Below are 17,552 nucleotides of genomic sequence, written 5' to 3' on the forward strand. Positions count from 1 at the left end.
CACTGTCTACATATTTAACTTCCTAATACTATGATTCACTAAAAACAAAAGAAAAGCAACATTCTGCATCAAGTTTGTGACCACTGACCAATAGTAGATCATGCAACAGCTTAACACCCAGTCAAAATATTTTTGTAATATGGGATAAACAACAAATTTTGATTTCAAGGTGTGTATTTTACATGGCTATGGTATTGGGGTGTTTAATATATTTATATATATACACCTTCAAGAAATTAATTATTGATTTACTAGAATAAATCTTGAATTATTTATTCGTTTATGGATAATGTTTAAATCCAGATGAGGCTTGTTATGCGAAAAAAATAATTAGTTTCTTTAGTTTTTAGTGATATAAACATTCTTCAGTTAATTTTGTGAGTGATATTAAGATTTATACATATAATTGATTTTCGCACAAACGATGAATTTATAAATTCAAGAAGGATTGCATTATTGCTGATAATGATCAATCCTTCATCTATTGCTCTGTTTTTGCCGAGAAACAAAACCATGTCGACCAATTATAGAAGATAAGATTGCTGACTATATATGGTTAAAGGATCAAACACCCAAAAATAATTTTTGAAATTAATAAACATATACCCTTCAATTTATCTAACTTTGGAATAAAAAACTATTTTTTGGAATAAAGAAAAACTTATCTGATATGGGATTAAGATTAACAAAAATTGTGTCATTCTAAACACAAGTTTATTAGTTTTATTGTCTAATTAAATGTAAACTTATTTACAACGAACTAATGTTAGTTAGTATGGATAAAAAGTCCAGTTAATTTATCCCATTAGGAGACAAACACAAATTTCTTTTTTTTCTGTAAACAAAAATTTAGCTATTTCAATAAAGATATATCCATAAAACTAATATTTGTGTCATCTAAGATGAATGGGAAATAATTTGACTTTAAGGATCAAAATTGAAATATGTTACGCTTAGCACCCCTAGAGTTGAGTATAAATAGAGGGAACATCCCTCACTATCTAAAAGCACTACAAGAAATTTAAAATTTAGTGACGGAATGTTTTGTGATGAAACATCAACGGATTGCGAATGACAATGGAAAAATAATTTTGTAAACTTTGTGACGGATTAGCGACACAAATTAGCCATGGAAGAGTATTCCGTTGCTAAAGTCATTAAAAAAATTTAAAATTAATTTTTTTTTAAAATTTAGCAATTGAAATCTCATTCCATCACTAAAATTAGCGACGAAAAATATATTCCCTCACTTATAATAGAAACATAATATTTTTTCCATCGCTGATAATAGTGAAGAAAAATCTTTCAGTCTCTAATTACATGAATTTTTTATTTTTTTTATTTTTAAAATTTAGTGACGAAAATATTAGTCTGTCACGAAAATTAGTGACAGACATATAATTCCATCGCTAAATTTTAAAAATTAAAAATTAAAAAATTGGTAATTAGTGACGGAAAAAATATTCCATTGCTAATTACATGAAATTTTTTTATTTTTAAAATTTTGCGACGGAAATTTAGTTTCATTGCTAATTGTAGCGAATGACTAATATTTTCGTAGCTAATTTTAATTTTGCCTTGATTTTTTCTTTTTATAAATATATTTAGATTATTATAAAAATATTTTTAATTTATTTTAGCAACGTCTATCTGAGGTATCAATCTTGTTATTCTTTTTCTTAGGTATGACAAGTGCTAGAAGACATTATTGTGCCGGACGTAGTGATTTTAGACCTAACTCTTCTGAGTCCACTACTGTTTCCACCTCATTTATTGCAGTACCGCATATTTTGGGGGATGTTTTACTGGCCTCCCCTCTGCCACCATCTCCATTTGCTACCCCTGTAGTTGCTTCTACACCGACTCTTGCTGCAGAGTCACCGGTACATCCATTATTCCACTTGGTTGCCAGTCTTTCTACGTCCGAATCACAGCATGTTATAGAGCAAGATGACGATGGGTAACTTTGTTTATTCTATTTTTTTTTTTACATTATGACATATTTTAGTTTTTATACTAATTATTATTATTTGTATATAGAAACATTTTTTGTCGTACAATTAACATCTCTCATATTATATTAACGATCTTCATGAAACATCTTAATAAGGAGGGTCACATTTGGAAAGAAGTGTCCTTGGAGACGAAGGGCTTATACTGGAATGAATTTGCAGAATTAAATTCAAATTAATAATATAATTTTTTTATTAATTACCAATGTAGAAATGTTTCACCTATTTAATCTTATTTTTGCTTGAAGAAAAATTTTCGGTGGGATCCTACGATTGATGCATTGGTTAAGAGAGAGTAGGCATAAAAGGCAACTAAGTAATACATTGACAACATTCATAGGTGGCATGCTAATGGGAAATCGACTTTTGTGCTAGATGATGTCTAGAACCGTTGGATGCAAAAAGTGGGAACAAAATGAAATTTTTAAGAAACAGTCTGTCCAAGCATCGCTAAATCGTTTGAGTGAAACAGGTGGCTCTGGTGCAGGTCCTTCCTGCCACATTGGGGGCTCCATATCCTTAGCGGAGTATAAGAGACGAATGATAAGAAATTTAATTTATTTAATTTGTCAATATTTATAATCTTCTATTATTAAAATTATTAATTATATATTATTTTTTTGTTTAGAAAGAGGAGTTTGGGAGGGAGCCCACACTGATTGAAGTTTTTTAACGAACTCATTCAAAAAATTTTGAAGAAGGAGAGAGGACGTACGTCGACAGACATTCTGCGAACGTTGCTGTAAGTTTTTTTTTATAAATAATATCAATTTTTATAATTAATCTAAATTTTAATATTTGTAATTAATTTAATTTATTTTTTTCGTTAAACTGTCGTAGGAAACATACGAATAGTTGTTGGAGCAGGCGACTGAATCGAATGAGGGGTCCGATCAACCAGTTGAGCCAGATTGCGACCAAATATTTATCCAGACTGCCGACAGGAAGAATAAGAAGAAGAGGATTTACAGCACATAATTCTTATCCCAATCGAAGTTTTTTGATGTTGGCAGCTCATCCACTATCTTATCTGGCCTTCAGGAAAATGCCATCATACAATAAATGATAGAGAAGATAAACTCATAAGCTCAGAAATTGGAACAACTTTCAAAGACATATGTTTGAGACAGTGGCGGAGCCACGTACAGCCAAGGGTGGGCAGTTGCCCACCCTAGATTTTTAAAAAAATTATTATATATAATAATTTAAAATTTTTTTCTAAATGTCCACCCTAAATTTTTAAAAAATTCTGGATTTTGGATATATTAGTCGATGAAAATAAGGGTGTCGAGTAATTGGCTCTGATTGTCGAAAACTATCGGCCACGGTGGCCGGTGGCAATTGCCAGTGTGTTTACACGCATTGAGTTTGGCTAGAAATTTAAGCCTAAATTTACGAAATTTAGCTGTTAGATTTTACTGATTTTTGGGTATGTTGGTTAATGGGAAAAAGGGTGTTGAGTAGTTGTCTCTGATCACCGAAAACCACTAATCATGGTGGTTAGTGGCGACTGCCAGTGCTTTTTTTAGTATTGGCCGAAAATTAAAAATAAGATATATAAAAATTTGAACCACTTTTCGTTTGTGTATGTTAATCTCCCTGAAGTGTTTCTTTAACTATGTTTTAATTAAAATGATTAATTTTTTTTCATTTATTGTTACAAATTTATCAATTACATATTTGAAACTATGACAGAAAATATATTTTTTATCATGAAGTTTGTCAAGATTCAACTACGTAATTGAATTGGAGATCAATGATTGAATGACAGTCTGTCACGAAACTTATCAAGATTCTACGCGCAATCAAATTGGAGATTAATAATTGAACGATAATTTAGTTTTGTATATTAAAAAATAGATATTAAATAAAATTGATAATAATGTTATTATGCGATGTTATTAAAATATAAAAATATGTCAATTGTATAATTTATTGATATATATTTTTTAATATTATATTATTTTAATTTTTTAATATTATTTAATTTTAAACACAATTTAGAGTTTAGGGTTTAATTTTTGCCTATCTTGCCTAAACTTTCTGGCTCTACCACTGGTTTGAGATGCGAGGTTTGATCAAACAAATTACTACATCTAATTGTGGTATGTTTCCTTCTTCTTCTTCTTCTTCTTCTCATCCACAATAGACTCACTATCTTGACTTGCCTAATGCTGATGATCACGATTCAGATGATTATGTTCCATAGTTATTTTGATATAATTGTCAGTATGATATTAATATTTTGTTATCTAAACGATTATGTTTTGTAACTATTTTGATGTAACAGTTAGGATGATATTTTAATTTTTATTAATATTCTGTTCAAATATTAATTTTTATTTTATAAATATAAATTTTATAAATTTTATAATAATTCTCATTTTAATTTATATTAAAATTGTTTCAAATTATTTAGGTTAATTTAATAATTAAATATAATAAAAATATAAAAATATATTTATTTTAGCAATGGAATTTGCAACTCAATTCCGTCGTTATAATAAATTTATTTATTTTTTGATATATTTAGCAATGGAATTTTTCGTCACAAATTTAATTTATTTTATATATGTTTTAAATTTTTTAGAAATAGCGACGACATATTCCCTGTCGCTAAAAGAAATTTTTAATTTTTTATTCATCTTTTTATAATTTTGCAATGAAAATTTTTGTAGCTAAAATAAATTCTTAATTTTTTTATTTATATTTTTTATACTTTAGTGATAGAAATTTCAGTGGCTAAAATAAATTTTAAATTTTTAAGCAACGAAAATTTTCGTCACTATTTAATTTGGCCACCATATAGGACGACTGAATTAGAGACATAATTGCGAAGAAAATTTCCATTGCTAAATTTAAAAAAAAAAAAATTACATTTAGCGATCGAAAAATTTTCGTCGATGATCCGTCACTACTAAAATTCAACGATGAGCACTTCAGTAACGAATATGTTCCCTCACTAATCCATTGCTAAACTGATTTAGCGACAGATTCTTGGTTTTTAGCGACAGAAATATTCTGCAGCTAAAATCCAAAATTCCTGTAGTGAAGATTACCCTACAATTCTTATTGATTAAAAGTCATATCATATTAGCTCTTAAAATTTAGGTTATATGGGGCATTTTTAAGTTTTATAAAATTATGCAAATTTCTCAACAATTACTAAAGGGAGGTCAGGGTAATTTCTAGAATGTGGAGGGTGCATTTTTTTTTTTTAAAAAAGGAATAGTTTTATACCAATTTGAACACAACTTGTTTCTTTAATTTGTTATAGAAAAAGATTCTTGCAAAACTCTACAAAGGTAATAGATAATAGATAATAGATGTGTGTTTATCTCATTATTATATTATAATTATTGTAATAAATGTATTATCTTTATCATCAGTCATAGTAGTTTTAATATTATATAATTACGGGGACTTTTTTTCCTTGCTGGCGTATATATCTTTCAAAATATCAAATTTAACTTTGTGTTATTTTTAATTAATTTCTCTTATCTGTATTTACTTTAAGTTAGTTGGTAAAATTAGTGTAATAAGGCTCACTAGCTATGACCTGTGCTTTATCTGAAATATTATAATAGTGCACTTATTTAGATAAACTTGTCTTTAGTTGAGAAAATCATAATGCATGGTTATCCATTAATCATCCGAGATTGATTAAGGTGGTGCAATTCTAATTTTAACAGAATTAACTGTTCTTATCCAACAAAACAAAAGCAATCTGCGAGCTAATTTTTCTCCCAGTGTCCTCTTTATATATGGGCGTAAGGAATGCATGGTTGCAGCATTATTTTATTTTATATATACGGCTTTAGTTTTTATAATTAGTAGTTACTGTTATTGACATCAGGGAAAAATGATGATTTGTCATGCCCTTCTCCCAAACAAGTTCCATTTGTTTGATTATTCATGTAATTAGTCCCCCTCTTACTGGGTATAGATCAGTGTGTTTAACCGGGAGTTATATTTATTGAGTTGAATCCTGTGAAAGAAAACTTAGAATATTGGACATTCCCTTGCTAGCTAGATAGTCCTTACAACTCAAAGTTAAATTAAACGTGCTACATGTAAATTTATATTCATGTATTAACCATTTGGTTTGGTTGATTACAGAATACCTTTCTCTTTATTGTTTTTTTAGGTGAATTATTAATGATTCCAGTATGCTAATTTTGTCCATTGACTAATATAAAATACCTTTCTCTTTATTGTTTTTTATTGCTTAGCCAAAAGTTTCGGGAGATAGCTTTTTGTGCAATTACATCAAATGAGCAAGTAAAAGGTTATGGCACCAGCAAACTGATGAATCACTTTTTCGCAGCATACTCATGATGTTGATGCCATTGGTTATGTTCAGTTTGGTTTGTAATTTGTAAATGATACATTTCAAAAGCTATGAGAACCTTTTAGAAAGGGATTTGGATGTTTCAGTTTATATTGATGAGCACATCTATCTTAACACATTTTAGTTATATCCAATGGTGGTGATTTTGTTGTAAGTTTAGAATTTATTAGATTATAATTCATGGATACCCTCTGGCTAAAGATACTTGTTATCTTGAGAATTTCTGAAATTTGGGGCATGGTTTGTGTTTGTTCTTTTAGATTTGATTTTTGAAGTCTTGTTACGTTTTTTAAATTTCTGAAATTGAAATCTGTCATATTATTTTAGATTTTATTTCTGAAATTTGAGGCATGGTAAATGTAACACGACATTTGCGGTGGAATTTAAATTCTATTTTTCTGTGTTTCATGTGCCCAACGCTCACCTGGTACCACTTTGAAAGTTGTCCTGACTTACAAATAGAAAGTTTCTCTCCCAGCAAGGATTTGTTTAGGATAAAATTGTGAGATGAAGGCAGATTGTTGCCGAGCACGTGTTGAAACAAAACAAACAACATTCAACCCTAAACGATATCTCGTGCGGGCCACATCCAACGGGAATTGCTATTAAATTCAGTACTTAACTGAACTATTAAGCCTCCATGACCAATTGACCATAATAATTAAACAACAAGCGTCATTGAGAATGTCATATATGCATGCCCAATTGGTGCTGCTTGGAAGAACCATTTCAATAGATATCGTATTAAGATTGTTACATGGCTTATACTGAATCCTTAAACGCACGTAACATTCTGACCATAATAATAGATATCCATTTCAATAGCATCCCTACTGCTTGCTTTACTAGAGTCGTGAAAAGGCTATTTCTACAACTCAAACACGTAACATTCTGATCAAAAAACAGCAAGCTTGCCAATGCTAATAAGGCTTTCCCTATTACTGCCAGAAAATAGTTGTTTGTATAACCAATAAAGCAATAACCATGTCACAATGGGAAAACAAGTAGAGTTCCATTGCCATAAGTTGCATAAGCATCTTCCTTACTACTGGGGTTAGCATTCCAATAGCGCCATTGCATTAGTTACACAATTTGATCCAGAATATGCCTGCTTTTTAGACAGTCCACCACTAGGAATCAGGTATGAGATCCCAGATATTCACATCTCAGTGGACTAATAAATCAACGTTGACAGCCCATATAAGCAGGGTGTACCCAAAAACAGAACAATCTACAGATTTGTGTGGATTACAAACAAGAGTACATACAGGACAAGTTTCAATCAAGTGGAGCATCACTCAAACACAGATAGTGCTCAAAATCAAATAAGGAGAATTTTCCATTGACAGTAATAGGAAAACCTTAAGAAACTGTAGTTGAAATGAGGTAGAAGGCAAGGAGTTCTCACCGAATTCTCAAGCTTGTGTTGAGAAATACTCCCTGCAAAAATCATGTTACATCAACGCATTAAATAAATAACAGCAAATGAACATAAAATATAATAACGAACTTGTAACATTGACAACAGGCCATTAAATTTAGATTAACTCTTCAAAAGGCCACAGAAAAATTTGGCATCAAACTAAGTATCATCTAAAAACATCATTTGATTCATACAACTAAGTCCTAACAGTTTATACAGGTGAGTGTAAATTACACCCTTTCCATCTGTTTAACCCACCCGCACAGTCAATATCAGGAAAACCCATTAATATTCCATCACATATAGCTCACTCGAAGAAGTTAATTAATTCGGATGTTAACTATAAAGTCCCTAAATTCAGATATCAAAGCAGTCAAGACATGGATGGACACATAGACGAAGGCGAAGAACGACAGAAAAATGGAACCTGTTTTGACGATGTGATATGCTTCCTCGGTCGCCGTCTTGGCCACGGCAAAGAGACAGAGAGAGAGTGGAGGGAGAGAGAGAGGGGGGGGGGGGAAGTCGAGAGAGAGAGAGGGGAATATGTATGTCAGATCCAGACTAGGCGAATGAGAGGCCGGCAGTGTTGGGGACGCCGGAGATGCTGGTCGTTGCTGGAGAAGGCGACGCGGCGAATGAGGCGATAGGGATCCGGCGGCTGTTGGACAACGCAACGCGGCGGCGGAGGAGAGACGGACCCGGCGATTGCTAGAGACATAGCGGCGAAGGTGAAAGAGACAGAGAGATGGGGAGGTCGACGGCGAAGGTGAAGAGACAGAGAGAGGGATGTCAACGGCGAAAGTGAAGAGACAGAGAGAGTGGGAGGTCGAGGTCGAGAGCGAGAGGGAGAGGGGATCGAGGTTGAGGTCTCCCACTTTAGGGCGGGGATTCAAAATAATTGGCCTTCAATTTCTCGCGATAATTTAGTTAAAATCTCGCGACTATATCACATTATCGGCCAGATTGGCCATGTAGCATTGTCCATACATATGGGCCTAAGGAATGCATGGTTGCAGCATTATTTTATTTTATATATACCGAGCATCCGTATTGTCCACAGAAGAAGAGGAGCTTGCATAGCATTACCATGGCCCCCAAGGCAAGGTTGTTCTTGTTCTCTCTCGCTATCTATGTTGCCTTGCTTTCCGGTTCCAATATCTCCGCGGCGTCTGCTAGAACCATCCCTCATCTGCATGCCTCTAAATCATCAAGTAGTGCCAGCGACGACGCCTGCGTCTGCGATGCCTCGAGGTTCCAAGAACTGGGGCTGGAGATGAAGGAATTTGCGTACTGTGACGCGTCGCTGTCCTATGAAGTTAGGGTGAAGGACTTGGTGGATCGGATGACGCTGGAGGAGAAGGCGCGGCAGCTCGGAGACACGGCCACTGGGGTGGAGAGGATAGGACTGCCTAAGTACGAGTGGTGGTCGGAGGCGCTGCATGGCGTCTCCAACACCGGCCAGCCAGGCAGCCTTGGCTCCTTCTTTGACGACGAAATCCCCGGTGCCACCAGCTTCCCCACCGTTATTCTCACCGCTGCAACTTTCAACGAGTCCCTTTGGAAAACCATTGGCCAAGTAAGCACTCAGACTATTCGATTAAATTGAAAAAAATTGAGCTCTGCTTTAGTTTTGTTCTGTTTTCTTTCTTTTCTAATTACTTCGACGCTATGAGTAGATGACTTAATTTGAGTCTTTATATTTTAAATCTTGGCTTGCTTAGAGCCCTTCACACTCACAGAGAGCATAATAATGTTTCTTCCATTGGAATCCTCTATTGGTTGGCTAATCATCCTCGCTCAATTAGCTGGTAGAGCACTAACACTTAATATAGCTATGCACATCAATGATTTTTGAGACTATATGTTGTGAATTCTATCTTGTACGAAGATAACCGGCTCTTCCTCTCGTTGGAATATATAATTTGAAATTAAGGTTTCCTTGTCAAATAATTCTTTATCCTTATTTCTCCTCCAACTCCAAGTCTCAACTCTCCTCTGCACTCTAATTGGTATTTTTTAGAATATATAGTTGAGACTGATTTTGGGAAGAATATCCGTCTTTAATTAATTATGAATCATGTTTCTGTGAAAGCATTGCAGTTTATGAGTTTTTTTTTTTTCCCTTTTCAAGGTGAATGTTTACATAACACCCCCCCCCCCCCCCAAAAAAAAAAAAAAAAAAACTTGGATAACTTTAATTTATGTTTCTTGCCTATTACTGCAGGTTGTTTCAACAGAAGCAAGAGCCATGCACAACTTGGGGCATGCTGGATTGACATTTTGGAGTCCAAATATCAACGTGGCGAGGGATCCTAGGTGGGGAAGAACCCAAGAAACACCTGGCGAAGACCCTCTGGTGGCAGGGAAATATGCAACAAACTATGTCAGGGGCTTGCAAGATGTTGAAGGTTCTGACCTCACCACAAATTTGAACTCTAGACCTCTCAAGGTTGCTGCATGCTGCAAGCATTATGCTGCATACGATATTGAGAGCTGGCTTGGATCCAATAGGTTTCATTTTGATTCAAAGGTACGCACATACAATAATTAGTTCACGGCGATGAGTAAATTCTAAGTTTTATAGAGTTGTAGAGCTGAATTTTTTTTGCGTTTTGAAAGGTGACCGAGCAAGATATGAGAGAGACCTTCCTTAGTCCCTTTGAGATGTGCGTTAAGGATGGCGACGTTACCAGCGTAATGTGCTCGTTTAACCGTATCAATGGCATACCTATTTGTGCTGATCCGCAGCTCTTGAAAAACACCATTAGAGGAGAATGGGATCTTCACGGGTATGGAGAATGAAATCTGAAATCTTGGCAATCAAAATAAAACTCAAAATCACTTTCTTCGTATCCTTTTTTGCTTTCAGGTACATAGTTTCAGATTGTGATTCACTGGAAGTAATGGTAGATGGTCACAAATGGCTCGGTGACACACCAGAGGACGCTGTTGCCCAAGCACTAAAAGCAGGCTAGTCTCTTAATTTTAGCAGATGCTGTTGCACAAGCATATATGCATGGATATATATATAATTTTTGCCTTTACACATATATTGAAACCTGTTGTTGTTTGAACTTCAGGTATGGATTTGGATTGTGGGTATAAAATTGGCAGCTTCTATGGCAATTACGCGGCCAGTGCAGTGGCACAAGGGAAAGTAAGGGAGGCAGAGGTAGACAAAGCACTCAAAAACCTCTACACTGTGTTAATGAGGCTTGGGTATTTTGATGGGAGCCCTCAGTTCCAATCCCTGGGAAAGGCTGACGTGTGCTCCGAAGAACACATTGAATTAGCAGCCGAAGCAGCAAGGCAAGGAATTGTTCTTCTCAAGAATGAGAATGAAACTTTGCCTTTGAATTCTGGTGAAATAAAGACAATAGCAGTAGTAGGGCCTCATGCTAATGCCACCAAAGTCATGATCGGAAACTATGCGGGTACGTATGTTGTTTCAGTGGAAAAACACAGGAACTTTTTTAGTGATTCGATTTAATCAAAATCTGTACAGGTGTCCCTTGCCGATATGTCTCCCCAATTGATGGCTTCTCTGCATTTGGAAAAGTGGAATATGAAAGGGGTTGCGCCGATGTTGCATGCAAGAATGAGAGCTTAATATTCCCGGCCATGAGAGCTGCAAAGAAAGCTGATGCTACTGTAATTGTAGTGGGGCTGGACTTATCAGTAGAGGCTGAGGGCTCAGACAGAGTTGATCTGCTGCTTCCAGGCTACCAAACCCAGCTGATCAAACAAGTTGCCAGCGTCTCCAGAGGCCCTGTCATTCTTGTAGTCATGTCTGGTGGTCCAGTTGATATTTCTTTCGCCAACAACAATCCGAAGATCGGTGCCGTCTTATGGGCAGGTTATCCCGGTGAAGAAGGCGGCCGAGCCATAGCAGATGTTGTGTTGGGGAAGTGCAATCCCGGTAGGCTTTCTTCTACCATCTCCACTGCACCATTTTTACATATATTTGAATGAATTCACTGGAACCATTTCACTGCCTTTTGCAGGTGGGAGGTTGCCTCTCACATGGTACGGGGCTGACTATGTCGACATGCTGCCAATGACCTCCATGCTGTTGAGACCAATCGACAGCTTAGGCTACCCGGGAAGAACATACAAATTCTTCAATGGCTCCACAATCTACCCATTTGGGTACGGACTCAGCTACACGCAGTTCAACTACACCCTGAAATCCTCCCAAAGATCACTCGACATCAAGTTACACAAGCTGCAGCATTGCCACGACGTGAACTACAATGCAAGTGCATACAAGCCTCGGTGCCCTGCAGTTCTGATCGATGACTTGAAGTGCGACGACAACATAGAGTTCGAGGTCGAGGTCAAGAATGTGGGCAGGAGGGATGGAAGTGATGTTGTGATGGTTTACAAAGTCCCCGCAGAAGGCATTGTCGGGGCCCCTACGAAGGAGCTGATTGCCTTCCAGAGAGTTTTTGTGGCAGCAGGAGAAAGTGAGGCTGTGAAGTTTGTGGTGAACGCTTGCAAGAGCCTTGGCATAGTGGATTACGCAGCTTACCATCTTTTGCCAGCCGGGAGGCATACAATCGTGATTGGGGATGGTGCAGTCTCATTCCCGGTTAGCATTAACTTCAAGCAATAAGATTTTGTCATCAAGTAGCCAAGCTAAGCTAAGCAGGAGGTTTTAGCAGTTTCAGTTTGTTGCGAACAATTAGAGATAGGAGATAGGTTAGTGTTGTACTTTGATGAAGCTTCAATATCGCTGCGTTTGGCATAGGGGCTGGAGGGTCTTTTCAGCAACCCTCAGAGTTGCCCAAAACGGTAGCGTTTTGGGCCTCTGAGTGGATGGCTGAAACGACAACCAGCTGTGCCGTTTTGCTTGACGTACTTCATTGTCGCATTGCCTGCTGTGTGCCCGATCGTTGATGCTCTGTTGTGCCTTTATTCATCCTGATCGCCACCGTTGCATCCTTCTATATATCTTCTACAGTGGCCTCGAGATCAGTAGCGCGCACAGCCTCCGATTACCTTCCTCTTGCTTGGTTTGATCTGTTTATTCTCTGTATTTTCTTCTCTTTCTCTGTATAGTTTATGTATGTTTTCTCTCTAGGGTTTGGCCTCTGACCTTTAGTTTCTATGGTTATGGGGCTGATTTAAAAGGTGAGAATCGTTTTTGTACAGTGAGGGTTGAGAGTTAATCTATGTAAACCGAGGTTGTAATCGTTTTGATCCGATAGTGGAGTGAGCTTTCTTTGCCGGAGCTCAACGTGGATGTAGCCCTTATTAACGGGTGAACCACGGTAAATCTTTGGTGTTTGTGTGTTTGATTTATTCTTGGTTATCTGCATGCTTTCAGTATTAAATATTATGTGTCTTTTGCTTTGAGTGTTTGGTTGAGGTTTATCCTTTTGTAACAGTGGTATCAGAGCCATTTCTCTGGTATTCGCCGTTAGGGTTTTCGGAGCCTGTGCTATTTCATCTTCTGAGTCATATTTCTCTTTTAGTTGTTTTGGTCTAAGGCTCTAGGGTTTGCTGTGAGTCTCTGTCAGTCAAGGGTTTGCTGTGTGAGTCTCTGTCAGCGTCTAGGGTTTTAGGGTTCCTTCGTGCAAAGCGAAGATGACATCAACCCGATATGATATCGGTACATTTGACGGAAAAAATGACTTCGGTAGTTGGAAAAAGAAGATGAGAGTCCTGCTCTCTCATCACAAAGTGCTTATTGCACTTGAGCCTGACGACAGAAAGTGGTCAGCAGATCAGTTGGCTAGAACTGATGAGGTAAGAGAAGAAGCTTTTAATCTTATTTTCTTACACCTTGGTGATAGTGTTATTCGTAAAGTTGATGGCATAAATTCCCCTATTGAACTGTGGAACAAATTGGAATCATTATATTCTGTTTTATCTGCTCCTAATTTAGTTTATTTAAAGGGAATGTTATTCAATTTTAAAATGAATTTTTCTAAATCTATGGATGAAAACATAGATGAGTTCACCAAGCTTACTCTATTACTAAGAGGAACAGATCAAGCCTTGGGTGATACCAGTGAGGCTATGATTCTTTTAAACTCATTGCCAGAAGAATATAATGTAGTCAAGCATGCTTTTCAATATACTGGAATTGTACCTAGTCTAGATTTAGTCATATCTGGAATTAAAGCTAGGGAACTTGAATTGAATACATCCAAGAAGCCTGCTAATAACTTATTTGTAAAAGGCAAATTAGAAAAGAAAATCAACTCGGGTAATGGAGATCAATCTAGGGGTTCTGGGAATAGGGGTAAAAATAAAGAAAAGAAGAGCAAACAAAAACCTAAGTAGAAATGCTATCATTGTGGGAAAGAGGGACATATTAAAAAATATTGCTATGACCTTTTACGAAAACAGAAACAAGGAGGTAATGAAACCATAGCTGCAAGTAATTTAAATACCTTAGCTGAAGTTTTGACTGTCTCTGATGAAACTGTAGCTAATGAATGGATTATGGACTCTGGGTGTTCTTTCCACATGTGTCCTAATATTGCATGGTTCCAAAACTTTAGTGACAAAGAATCTGGCACTGTTTATATGGGCAATGACCAATCTTGTAGTATAAAAGGAATAGGAGACATAACCCTTAAAATGCATGATAACAAAGTCAGAATGCTCACTAAGGTCAGATATGTGCCTGGTCTAAAACGAAATTTAATTTCTCTTGGTACTCTGGATGAATTAGGCTATTCTTATATTGCTAAAAGTGGTTTCATGCATGTGTTTAAAAATAATAACCTAATCTTAACTGGTACCAAAAGGCATGGCTTGTATGTGTTAAATGGTTGTTCTTTTTATCATGTTTCATCTGCATGTACTGTTCAAACTAATAAGACAGATCTCTGGCATTTGAGACTTGGTCACATGAGCCAGAAAGGTCTGCAGGCATTGTCTTCTCAAGGTTATCTTGATTCAGTGTCTGCAGAGTCCCTAAACTTTTGCGAGCCTTGTACCCTTGGCAAGCAACACAGGCAGAGTTTCCATAAAGGAACTCACCTGGCGAAGGTATGCCTAGAGTACTTGCATGCAGACCTGTGGGGTCCCTCTCAAACACCAACTCTTGGTGGCAACAGGTATTTCTTATCCATTGTTGATGATTATGCTAGAAAAGTTTGGGTATTTCCTCTTAGGACTAAAGACCAAACCTTAGAAAAATTTAAGGTATGGAAGACCTTAGTAGAAAATCAGACAGATAAGAGGGTTAAATTTTTAAGAACAGACAATGGATTAGAATTCTGTAATAGAGATTTCGATGAATTCTGTAATTCTCAAGGTATCACCAGACACAAGACTATTAGGAACACACCCCAGCAAAATGGGGTAGCTGAAAGGATGAATAGGACTCTCCTAGAGAAGGTCATGTGTCTAATGTTTACTGCTGGTATGCCTAAAACCCTTTGGGGAGAAGCCCTGTCCACTGCCTCCTATCTGATCAATAGGAGCCCTTCAACTGTTTTAAATTTCATATGCTCTGAAGAAAAATGGCTAGGCAGAAAATTGAATTTGAATCATTTAAAGGTCTTTAGGTGTCAAGCCTACGTCCATCAATCAATAGGAAAGCTAGATCCTCGGTCCTCAAAGTGTATCTTTGTAGGATATCAAGAAGGAACTAAAGACTATAGGCTATGGGACAAGAGTTCTGGAGGAATTAAAATAATTATAAGCAGGGATGTTATATTTAATGAAAATGTTTTCCCTTGCAAATTAGAGAATACAGAAACTGAACCTAAAACCAGTATCACAGAAGACTTTGTGATAGGATCTAATACCCACTTTCAGGTGGAGCTGTCATCAGAAATGCCTGAGGTGCCAGCTGTCTCAACCCCTGTTAATCCTAACCCCAGTAGTGACTCATCATCTGATCATGAAAGTGATCAGGAGGAACCCACTGAAGTCCTTGAGGCTGAGGTGGAGCATCATGACTCCCCCTAGCAAAACTTAAGGGACTATCAGTTGGCTCGAGATAGGAGTAGGAGGTCAGTCAGACCCCCTTCTAGGTATGCCTATTCAGACCTTGTTTATTGTGCCTTGGTGGCAGGCATGGATTTGAGAGGTAGTGAGCCTACCTCTTATGAGGAGGCTATCAGCTCTCAAGATAGCTTTAAGTGGCAGTGTGCTATGGATGAAGAAATGGCATCCTTAATAACCAACAACACTTGGGAACTGGTCCCAAGACCTCAGAAACAAAAGCTAGTGAAGTGTAAGTGGCTGTTCAAAATCAAAGAAGGGATGTTACCCTCTGATCCCCTTAGATTTAAAGCTAGATTAGTTGCGAAAGGTTTTACTCAGAGGGAAGGCATTGATTATATTGAAATTTTTTCACATGTTGTCAAGTTTAAAACCATTCGTTTAATGCTTGCTATAGTAGTTCAATATGATCTAGAATTAGAACAGCTTGATGTTAAAACTGCCTTCTTACATGGAGATTTAGAAGAGATCATCTATATGGAACAGCCAGTTGGTTATGTTAATAAAAACCATCCAGATTTTGTTTGTTTGCTAAAAAAGTCTTTATATGGTTTAAAACAATCCCCACGCCAATGGTATAAGAAATTTGATAATTTCGTAATTGGGATTGGTTTTGTGAGGAGTGAATATGATAATTGCCTTTACTACATTCACTCTGATATACCCGTATATTTGCTACTGTATGTTGATGACATTTTATTGATTAGCAAATCTAAATCTAAGATTAATGAACTTAAATTAATGTTGAACACAAACTTTGATATGAAAGATTTAGGACCTGCCAGGAAAGTTTTAGGGATGGTAATTGAGAGAAATAGAAGTAAAAGTTGTCTAAAGATTCACCAACATGATTATTTATTAAAGGCTGTACAGAAATTTGGAATGTCAAATTGCAAACCAGTTAATACACCCTTAGGACATCACTTTATTTTGTCTAAAGCCCAATGTCCAACATCAGATTCTGAAAGGTTAAAAATGGAATCCATTCCTTATGCAAATGTAATTGGAACCATCATGTATTCCATGATCAGTACCAGGCCAGACCTTGTTTTTTCAATCTCTTTACTTAGTAGATATATGTCTAACCCTGGGAAGCCTCATTGGGAAGCCCTAAAATTTTTACTAAGGTATATTAATGGTTCCTTAAATGTTGGCTTGAATTACATGAAAAGAACTGATACTCTTGATTTGGTAGGTTTTGTAGACTCTGATTTTACAGGTGACCGAGACTCTAGGAAGTCTACTACAGCCTATTACTTTACCCTAAGTGGTAACTGTATAAGTTGGAAGTCTCAATTACAGCCGCTGGTGGCCCTGTCCTCTACTGAGGCTGAGTATGTTGCTGTAACTGACGCCTTCAAGGAAGCCATTTGGCTTCAAGGTATCCTTACAGAAATCCAGATGTTACAAGGTAAGGTGACAGTTTTTTCAGATAGCCAAAGTGCTATACATTTATGTAAGAATCTTGTTTACCATGAAAGAACAAAACATGTAGATATAAAATACCATTATGTAAGGGACCAAGTCGCCAAGAGAAAGGTATTTATCCAAAAGGTCCCTATAGAAAATAACTCAGCTGATATGGGTACAAAAATTGTAACTGCAGCCAAGTTCAGATACTGTCTGAGTTTGCTGCATGTCACGGTTGGTTGAAGGAATAACCAACAAGAGCTATGATGGCAAAGGTTCTAGCATGCTCCATTGTTGTATCCCTTACATACTGAAGCTTCAAGGTGGAGATTGTTGTACTTTGATGAAGCTTCAATATCGCTGCATTTGGCATAGGGGCTAGATG

At 36.5% G+C, this 17,552-nt stretch overlaps 1 protein-coding gene across 1 annotated transcript; it reads left to right on the top strand.

Moving 5' to 3' along the window:
- Positions 1–8,834: 8,834 nt before the first annotated feature.
- On the top strand, positions 8,835–13,161 carry LOC127792861 (probable beta-D-xylosidase 2). Its single transcript, XM_052323482.1, has 7 exons — positions 8,835–9,365; positions 10,014–10,319; positions 10,409–10,578; positions 10,659–10,759; positions 10,870–11,223; positions 11,295–11,708; positions 11,794–13,161. Exons 1-7 carry the CDS (start codon positions 8,877–8,879, stop codon positions 12,402–12,404), a joined length of 2,445 nt encoding a protein of 814 aa, XP_052179442.1. The 5' UTR covers positions 8,835–8,876; the 3' UTR covers positions 12,405–13,161.
- The last annotated feature ends 4,391 nt before the right edge of the window (positions 13,162–17,552 follow it).

Source organism: Diospyros lotus, unplaced genomic scaffold (genome assembly GCF_014633365.1).
Source record: "Diospyros lotus cultivar Yz01 unplaced genomic scaffold, ASM1463336v1 superscaf1, whole genome shotgun sequence".
Classification (NCBI taxonomy): domain Eukaryota; kingdom Viridiplantae; phylum Streptophyta; class Magnoliopsida; order Ericales; family Ebenaceae; genus Diospyros; species Diospyros lotus.

Bases quoted from the DNA above. Each gene is read 5' to 3' on its own strand.
- LOC127792861 (XM_052323482.1), top strand. From the start codon at position 8,877: ATGGCCCCCAAGGCAAGGTTGTTCTTGTTCTCTCTCGCTATCTATGTT. The intron at 10,579-10,658 runs GTATGGAGAATG...TTTTGCTTTCAG, and splicing joins GGAGAATGGGATCTTCACGG to GTACATAGTTTCAGATTGTG. The intron at 11,224-11,294 runs GTACGTATGTTG...AAATCTGTACAG, and splicing joins CATGATCGGAAACTATGCGG to GTGTCCCTTGCCGATATGTC.